We start from the raw sequence: 9,888 nt of genomic DNA on the forward strand, positions 1-9,888 counted from the left end.
GTCATGAAATTTAAATTTAAGTATTAAATAAACATTTATCTATATTTTTTCTCCTATATTACTGTATACTATATATTACAGATTAATTATCTCCTCTTCCTTTATAAATATTATTTTATCTAAGAAAAAAATCTAATTTTTTATAAAATGAATAATAGAAAAATTTATATTAAAGTACATTTGGAAATGTTCAACTCAAAACATTATTTAATGCACGCCGTCACATAGATTCATACGTTTTAACAAAATGTCATATTGAGGAATTCTATGAATCTTGTAATAAATATGATTAAATTAGAATTGTTTTTTTTTCTTAAGGCACTAAGCATCACGTTTAATTTTACATATTTGCATGTATGACAATGCATATTTGCAATGTAATTACGTAAATTATATCTATTTTTCTAATTGTTTTTAAGATTATAAATTATTTTAATATAAATGAAGTATACTTTTATACATTCAAATTTTAATATCCTATGTAATTAATTATATACATTATAAATGTATATAATATAAAAATTTATGTATAATTTACGTTATGCATAATTGTATTAAATAATTTATATATCATTATATACATGTAAGTGTATATATATATACATATATATATAAATATATATATATAGTATATATAAGTATATATGTATAATATATATAAATTATTTAATAAATTATGCATAAGTTATACTTATGCATTAATTGTGTTAATGTTATACTTAAACATTTAATTTATATATAATAATGTTATATATAATTATAAACACAAAAAACATTTGCTATATGTATAATGGAAAATTTCACTGAACGACAGAGAAATTCATTCATGGAGAGAGGCTAACGCCAATTATAGCTTCCAGTTGACTAGATGTAAGATTACTTAACTCCTTCGCTTGATTTATTTTCTTCTGTGATTTATGAACTGTTTCTTTTATCCTTGAACTTTTATCACATGATGTAAAATTAGTCTCGAGATTGTTTTCTTCCTCTTCCTTCTGAGATTCTTCACTCTCTTCACTGCTTAGATGAACCTGTGAGGCAACATTGTTGCTTAAGATGATCTCTATGAAGAATACTATTTTATAAAATAGTTGTGTGAATAACATATACTTCAAAAATGCATATTGAAAGTATATTAATATGTATGAAAATACACACGCACACATATATAGATATATATGTATAAATATGTACACACAGATGAGATATTTTAATTTTAGATAATTCTTTAGTTTCTAAACCAAAAAGAGGAGACCATAATAAATACAACTCAAGTTTTAAACCATTAACTCGTAGCAATTCACAGAACTATTCAAACCATTGAATTTGAGTTGTATTTATGTCTTAGCATGGAAAATAAAAAAAGCTGCCATTTTTTTCTTTCTCTGTCTGAAAAACATTAATAGAAAAAAAAGTATGATGAAAATGTTATATATTTTTAAAATTTATAATATGTAAATTTAGTAATTGTTATATAAATGTTTAATTTATATTTATAGCAATTAAATATAGTAGACTGATAGTAAAGATTAATATTAAAATTTGCGTAATTTTCGAAATATTTCTTGTACAATTAAATGCAACTACTCACCATACCGTTTTGAAGTTAAATGAATAATAAAAATTCTGAATTAATTAAAACATCAGCACATTTACCCATAATTGTTATTAATAAGAAATTCATTCGCCTAGTAAAAATATTTTCTCATTCGGAAATATAAAACTAAATATATTATTTTCTATCAGGTGTATACTATTGTCAATTTAAAGGAATTGGGATTTTGGGAGTAATGAAAAATAATTAAAAAAAAAAAAAGATTTCAGTTTCTTTTTGTTTTTTCGGAACACATATGCTACTTTTCAATATTACATAATTTTCATTATTTTACAACATTACAACAATAATCGTTGCTTTCCTTATATATATAAAATAGCCGCGATATAAATTCACAAATAAAACTTTGATATAAGTATAATACAGTTAAGATGATCATACAAAAAGTATATCTTGATTACGTACTCTTGACTATCCTTTACATGTCAAGCTATTTGGATTCACACTTTTGCATCGATTTAGTGTAAAATAATGCAAATTTCCATAATAAAATAAACAAGAGTGGCTTCTTTGGTAAATTAAAGATGCATTTACTTGTTTACTTACTTACGTTCTTCCCTAGCCTCTATCAAAATTTAATTACTGATCCCATCATATTATCGTTTAATTATAATCATTGATCTCATAAATTATATTTTGCAATATAAAAATTTTCTTCTTATAAAATTCTACCACCACCAAAGTAATCATATAACTGATTTAATTGTGCACAAATAATTTGTGCACAAATAATATATGCACAAAGAAAGAATACAAAACACTAACAGCATTGCAAATATACATACATTTCACACCTCTATGTAAAATGTAATATCTTTACATGAAAGTGTAGTATTAATATGCAAATATTTACGGTTTTCGTATTTAACATATTTACTAATGGCACACATAGAAAGGTTTCATCTCACCTCTACGATAGAAACCCTTGGTGATGGTTCTCGCGTCGCAATTTTTTCCATTACAATCGGACTAGTGGAACTTGTTGAAGAATATTCTTTATCTGTCTCGTTATCCGAATATTCTTTCTCATCTTCAATAGATTTCTGCGTATTCATATTTTCATGTAACTTGCACACGAAGCCACCCTTGTCACTTTCCCGTTCGAATAAATTACCATCGAGATGAACTAAAAACATAAGTAACACAAGATCACATATTAATATAATTTTCGTAATGTTACAGTACATAAAAAGTTCTTTTAATAACTATTTAGATCATTTTTTTGAAGATGAGTTTTCTTTAGTGAAAATACCGAAAGAGATCATATCGCAAACTTCTCATTTTTAACATCATGTGGTCTGTTCGACTTGCTTACACTTTTTACACTCAGCATCTTCGCTTTCTCTTTTCGGCGCCAAATATATCCATCTCATTTTAAGTGTAAAAAGTGTAAGCAAGTCAAACAGAACTATAGATTCTTGTATTCAAGTTTTAATTTAAAATTCTCTTATTTTCTTTTGTATACCTTTATTTATAGAAATTACCTTGACAAAAAGCAGTGCTACAAAATGAACAATGTGCTGATGTTCGACGTCCACATTCTGAGCAAAAATGCCACGGACAACAGAATTTCGAGTCTGTTGATTCATTGATTACTACGCACGTTTGATGATACTTTTTGAGACAAGTCTTTTGTGAGCAGATTACAAATTCGTTGTTGTCAAATGATATTTTTTGCCCACATCGCCAACACTTATGCTTTCTCCATCTAAAGTAAAGATAACAAAATTTATTTAGACACTAATTGCACAAAAATTACGATAAGATGATAAGTATATTAACAAGATACAATTATGTACCGTTTATATCGTTTCGGCTTGTCAATTTTTTTTAATTGCACAGTTGATAGTGCTACTGGCGTTTGTTGTTTCTGTGCTACTGGTATTTGTTGTTTCTGTGCTACTGGCATTTGTTGTTTCTGTGCTTTTAACCCAATAAAACCACTACAATTTGGTGCTCCGCATAGACATGCTTTTCGTGTTTCTCCATCAGATGCTAAATTGTAATTAAATGTCAGCTCTTCCCTAGATTCTATGTCACGCAAAGCAAATAGACCAATACGAGTGTCTCCATTTACTGTCCACTTCTGCGTTTCGCAGTTTGGAGAGCATGAATGATCTGTAAATAACAATATGACTATATAATTACCTTTCGAGATCACAGATTCCAATATCGTTAATATACTCACTCATAAATCGACTCAGATTTCCCTTTGGTTCTGCGTCAATCGTTCTATTGTTGTCTATCGTCAGAAAGTAGAAATTCTCATTTTTCAGTTCTTTCTTCCGATGTAATCTACACTTGTATTCAGCATCGTCTATAATTTCTCCTACGTACTCAATGACAAATTGTCCCGTTTTGATATCCTCCAAAGTCCTTAGGCCCCATCCGCGGCCCATGGTATGAAATGGTTCCATTGCCGGATATTGTCGCAATACAAACGACTGATTCATACATTTGTCTCCAGCTGGGCAGATTCCGGGACTGCATTCAACCATTAGTATACGATTCAGACAATCCGTATTAGGTGCACAAGGATTATCCCATTCGGGATCACATTCACATGCCACAATGCTCTCGACTTCGGTTGGCTTGACGTTACCCACTGGTTTATTGACCTATTACATGTCTATTTTCATTAAGGTTTCTAACTCCTCATTGCAGTCATTCATCAAATTACGACAAATTAACAATAAATCACGAGTGATTCGTTTATGTCTGATTGCAATGATGACACAATAATAATTATTAAAAAAAAAGGTACATAAAGCCGATTCTAGATCAAGCGAAGGAGTGCAAATGAGCGCGATATCTATGAATGAATGAATGTGAACGATTCCATAAATACAAGTAAACACAAAGAAATACGAATAAATAATTTGCTCTAATGAATAATTTGCTAGTATTCATTGAAGCAAGTTGTTCATTCGTATTTATTCGCACTTGCTTATTTAATTTGAATTTGGTTTCAAAGAAAAAGTACTTTTTACGCTCGTTCGTCCTTGCTAACTTAGTTTAACGCATCGGCTTAATATAAACCGTACTTTTAATTTTACATATGGTGGCGGTTTCAGTCCTTTCGGTTCTTTAGTCATGGAACGCCTTGCTTTTAATTGCTGATGTATTCTATTGGCTTCTTCAAGAGCTATTCGATATGTATCATCCATCATAGTTTTTTTACCTATAGGTGGTTTTGTAGTTGCATCACCATCTTGATACAAAAAGGCTCGGCCTCTGTAAGATTTATTGAATTAGAAAAAGATGAATATTTATTAATCACAATATTTTATATAAAAAGAGAATATTTCTATTTACCTATGTACCCAATAATAATCGTTAGATCCCAAAAACATTACGCAAAATTTACCAGGACTATGAGATTTGGCCTCTACATTTTCAGGAATTTCATGGGGATAGCATATACGAGACGGCCACCATCGATAATGGCCAAGTTTCACCCATACAACTTCCCCATACAAAGGTAATCTTCCTGTTTCGCAATCTTCACATATAAATCCACCATCAGGTGCATTTATACCTAAATTACCAAGAAAATGGGAATAATTTATTTACAAATGAATTAATAACCAAGCTCCAGCAAATTAAATCCAGATTTGGAATTGCCTATAAGAGCTGACACTGAATGGATTTGAGCGTAAAATTTTTTATTCGAGTTATAATTATAATAGATATACGTTTCGATCACAGTTTTGATCCTAATTCGTTATAGAATAATGCGACTCTATTTGCTTGACGATTACACTTGGTAATGTATTTTTAGTATACACATGATATTGATAAGGATCAAAACGGTAATCGAAACGTATATCTATTATAATTATAACTCTTGAATAAAAAATTTTACGCTCAAATCCATCCAGTGTCAGCTCTTATAAGCAATTCCAAATCTGGATTTATTTGCAAATATTGTACTTTGTATGAACCACAATGTTTTAAATGTTTATAAAATCACCTAAACATTCCAAGTGAAAGGAAGTTGGACACGTATCACAACAAATGAGACTACCACCACGTGTACATAGAAAGCACCATGCCGCATTTAATGGAGGATGTGGTGCTTTGTAATGCTTTGGGCATATAATTTGACTGGCTGTTAAAATTACTGAGCCAGCAGGCAGACATAACGTCGATGCATGATAAGATGAAGGACAACGGACACATCTCGCCATTTTTTCATTCGGGGCACGAGAACGTTTATCTTGAGGATTATCAGAACTGCAGGTGTGACATACATGGTACGGACATGTCAAACGTCCACCTTGCCAATGAGACTAAAATATAATATTTATATTAGAGAAATATCAATATTTTAAAATAATGTTAATTCAGATTCAAATATTGTGTTTTACTTGTGGCCACGATATCAAGCAGTTGGAATGATAATGTTTTCCACAAGCCGGGACAATACATCTTATTCTATCTCCTTCCCTCTCATTGCATAGGAAACAAGCGGGTGCTACTCCAGATAAACAATCAATACACTTGAATGTCTCGTCCTCTTGTTCGTCAGATTTATCTAAATTCAATTAATATTATTATGCTGTTATTAAAAAATAAATTTTAAAAATTCGTTTGCTTTTCATTAACGTAAATTATATATATTAAAAAGAAAAATTTTTTTATCAATTTAATATACAAATTTGTATTTATGAACATTTTCATAATTACCATTATTTTCGCTTTCATCATTAATACTCTTCTTAATTATGTTTAAATCACTAAGTAATCTGTCATCCAGTGTGTTCTCGTCAACAGAATATTCTGGACTAGATTCACCAGGTTTTACACATGATAAATGGAAATAAGAATAACAAGGCCCTTTACATCTCGTTAACTGGCCTGTCTTCTCACAAATTTGACAAACTTTTTCTTGTTTCATACCTTTAAAGAGGTTATATAGTCTACTTCGTTTTGTTTCCGAAACAGAATTTTCTTCCTTGTCAATCTTACTTTTCGTCTTTTTGTTTTCCTTTATACTTGTATCAATCTCTAGTGATCTTTCATCTTCATCAGGAGAACTCTCTTTCGAAAGCGAATGTGAACTTTCGTTCGTCGTATTTGATCTAAATTTTTTTCGGCATTCAACCTTATTTTTCATCTTTTTATTCTCCTTAATAGTTGTATCACTCTCTATTATCTCATCTTCATCCGGAGAGCTTTCTTTCGACAGTGAATGAGAACTCTCGTTTGTCATGTGCAATCCGAGTTTTTTTCGATATTCCATATCCATATTATCCCAAGTTTTTCGCAAATATCTCTTGATATCACTTTTAGGCATATCTGGATATTCATTTTCTAACAAATGTTTATTATCTTCATAATAAAGTTTGAATATGCTCTCTTCATCTTCCTCATTTTTAAAAAATTTTGTGCTTGTACTTTCGGAAGAACTTTTATGGCTTGCAGGAGATGAAGGCAAAGAATCCGAATTTAACTTCGAATCAATTTTTCCGTTTGCAATTCGTGAATTTTTCTTTGACAGTTCTGATTTATGTAACTTTGATACTTCCGGTTTTTGTGTATTATGTACCTGTAGAAATAAAAATTTTTGTTGCATATAAAAGCATCAAGTTAAATTTATAATAAATGTAAATAATTATTTTTAATATTACATTTTCCTGTTTAGTACGTTTGACATCCGGTTCAATTTGCTCCATTTCCAAGCTCAGTCTTGAATGTTTCCTCTTTTTATTTTTTTCATCAACAGAGTATGCTTTAGGCTTCTGGACTTTAAATTTTACCATAAAAATCGCAATTCTCTCCTCGGTTGACAACGGCTGTGTTTCTGTAGCTTCTTTAACAGCATTTTGCCACTTTTTTTTTATTCCTGGTTTTACAACAAAAGCCGCAACATACTTGGGATCCTTTTTCTTTGTGTCTGTTGTTAATGATTCTGCTAATTTTTGGAAATCAGCAAGGCTTGTGAATTGCATCATACAATTTGCTGAAACCCAGCTATGACGACCTTTGTCCCCGAAATAATGAACATGTACCATCATGATCACTGACTTAGTTCTAACTGTAACACAAAATAGTTGAAACATTTTCCAACATCTTACAACCACATCAATACATTTTCTAAATAATATATATGTATGCATATATATATATTACATATTTTTATTAAACATAACTATATTATTAACTAAATTATATTAGAGAAATATATATTTCAGATTCTCATATTTATTCATATTTAGACTTGATAGTCCCAATGTTTTTTGAACGAGCTTTGTGGAGACAATTTTCTAAATACAAATATAATTTTGATAAAAAAAATATACATGAACTTAAAAAATTTACCTTTCACTTTATAATATATTCTTGATTCTGGATCAACTGTGATCATACAGGGCCAAAATGGGAAATTACCTACTCTTGCCCAAGCCAACTGCCCTACTATCCATGAACATTCAATATCAGGACTATTTATTTTTGGAGATGGAATCTCCTCTATGCTAATTAACATAGATGAATTGCTGGTTTCATCTATGTTATCTGTATTAATTTCTTCTAGGCTTTCGTCCATGTTATCGACAGAATTAATTAGTTGCCTACGTATTTTTGGCTTACAATTCTGCAAAATTATAAGAGTAATGAACATTATATAAGTATGATGAATTACAAGCTTTAAATTACTTGAAAAAAAAAGATAGATTTTAGACACTAAACATAATTTACTCAATATTTAATATAAAAAAAATTCATGAAAAGTATTGTTTGTAATATTAAAAAATATATTTAAGGTCAAGTCATGAATATTGTATCGATTGAGTTAATATACGTAGTTAACAAGAATATAGCAACATTAGAATGGAATTACATTCATGTATTTTTGTCATACAAATTTCTCAAGCCTGTTGCTTAGGATAGAGATATCCGAGAATCTCTCTGTCCTGCAACCTTTGTCGTACGACAAAAGCAGCTAAATGAAACAGCACCTTTACATAGATGCTTCATTATATAAAGAAACATCTAAGATAAACGGAATATACCTGTACAACGTCCATAGCATTGTGAATGGTTGACCTAGGTTTTATTGTTCTACCATAACGGCTCCTACTCGGAGTAGAGCCATTGTATTCATCCTGCAATGTCTCTCGGTCATCGTAAGCGTCCTCGCTCGTCGAAGCTCTGGTCTCGTTGGTTTCCGCTTGGGATGTGGCGCGATTCGGCACGGACGCCTTCCTGGACTCTGTGCTAATGGTATTCATGACTCTACCCTTAGCATAGCATTCTCAGCCTTTTGCGATCCGCTAGTTACGAATGATGGAAGTGTATCTACTTCTGTAACGGCGGTTGTCCGCGAGAGTCGTTGAACGTCAATGGCAAAGGCTCAGGCGTCGAAAATAATTTTTATTACCGCTGGGCGCCACAGCGGCGGGCCTCTTGTTTCGAGGGGTTCTATCTTTCTCACGTCCAGCCGGGTCTTTCTCACCCGGACGACAATGGTGGGCTTCTACACCGCGAGGACTTCCACGCTGTCCCAATTTCCGCCCCGTCCCAATTGTTGTGATAATAATGAACAGCGGACGAACCTCGCGTACCTCCTGAAGCAGGACGCGTTTCCCGCGATTTTGGGCAATTCTCATAGCCGCGTTGTCGTCACGACACTGTCGTCGTCGTCGTCGATTGTCGTGCGGGTCGTGCCCCGTGAAGCTAAGGGTGATATTTCATTTGTGCGTTTTTGTCGTACGACAAATTTTTCAAGCCTGTTGATTGGCTATGGGATAGAGAGATCCGAGGACCTCTCTGTTCTGTACAAATTTGTCGTACGACAAACGCATAAATGAAATAGCACCCTAAGGAGGGCCAATGTGCTCGCAAGTCTTCTTTACCGACCACATCGATTTTCGTTCTTTGTAATTAAGGGTGCGGTTCACTTAACATATGACTGGTATCTTAGGCCGGAATCAGACTACGCATTGAAGATTGAAAAATTCAAATTTGACCAATCGAAACGAAAGGAGCTAAAATTTCTTTGTCCTTATCGGTCAAATTTCAATCTTCAATCTTAAACCTCAATCTTCAATGCGTAATCTGTTTCCGGCCTTACCCCAGATCTATAATAGGATTTTAAGCCTTAAGTCATAAGAAATGGACGAATCACAATCGATTATTCCCCTCGGATTCGACTGTAATTGGTCAATAAACCGGACTTAATCTCAAGCAATGTCTTAAGATGCTAATACGGCTCTCTGATTGGTTCATGCACTAGCTTAAGATCATCTCGAATCTTGAGCATCGTCTAT

The 9,888-nt window shown here is 31.9% G+C and overlaps 1 protein-coding gene across 1 annotated transcript; it reads right to left on the bottom strand.

Annotated features, from left to right (window-relative positions):
- Positions 1-956: 956 nt before the first annotated feature.
- Positions 957-9,212, bottom strand: NSD (Nuclear receptor binding SET domain protein). Its single transcript, XM_018456937.1, has 13 exons — positions 8,632-9,212; positions 7,940-8,213; positions 7,249-7,655; positions 6,305-7,166; positions 5,986-6,152; positions 5,589-5,907; positions 4,931-5,153; positions 4,660-4,849; positions 3,804-4,233; positions 3,415-3,733; positions 3,100-3,323; positions 2,524-2,741; positions 957-1,063 (listed from the first exon to the last, which is right to left on the bottom strand). Exons 1-13 carry the CDS (start codon positions 8,848-8,850, stop codon positions 1,052-1,054), a joined length of 3,864 nt encoding a protein of 1,287 aa, XP_018312439.1. The 5' UTR covers positions 8,851-9,212; the 3' UTR covers positions 957-1,051.
- Between the last annotated feature and the right edge of the window lie 676 nt (positions 9,213-9,888).

Source organism: Mycetomoellerius zeteki, unplaced genomic scaffold, assembly GCF_001594055.1.
Source record: "Mycetomoellerius zeteki isolate Tzet28-1 unplaced genomic scaffold, Tzet1.0 scaffold612, whole genome shotgun sequence".
Classification (NCBI taxonomy): Eukaryota; Metazoa; Arthropoda; class Insecta; order Hymenoptera; family Formicidae; genus Mycetomoellerius; species Mycetomoellerius zeteki.

What these genes read in the sequence shown, in the direction of transcription:
- NSD (XM_018456937.1), bottom strand. Translation starts at nt 8,850, where the DNA reads ATGAATACCATTAGCACAGAGTCCAGGAAGGCGTCCGTGCCGAATCGC. An exon ending in AACGTACTAAACAGGAAAAT is followed by an intron (nt 7,167 to 7,248) that starts GTAATATTAAAA and finishes TTATTTCTACAG; the next exon opens with GTACATAATACACAAAAACC. An exon ending in CTTTCACTTGGAATGTTTAG is followed by an intron (nt 5,154 to 5,588) that starts GTGATTTTATAA and finishes TTGGTAATTTAG; the next exon opens with GTATAAATGCACCTGATGGT.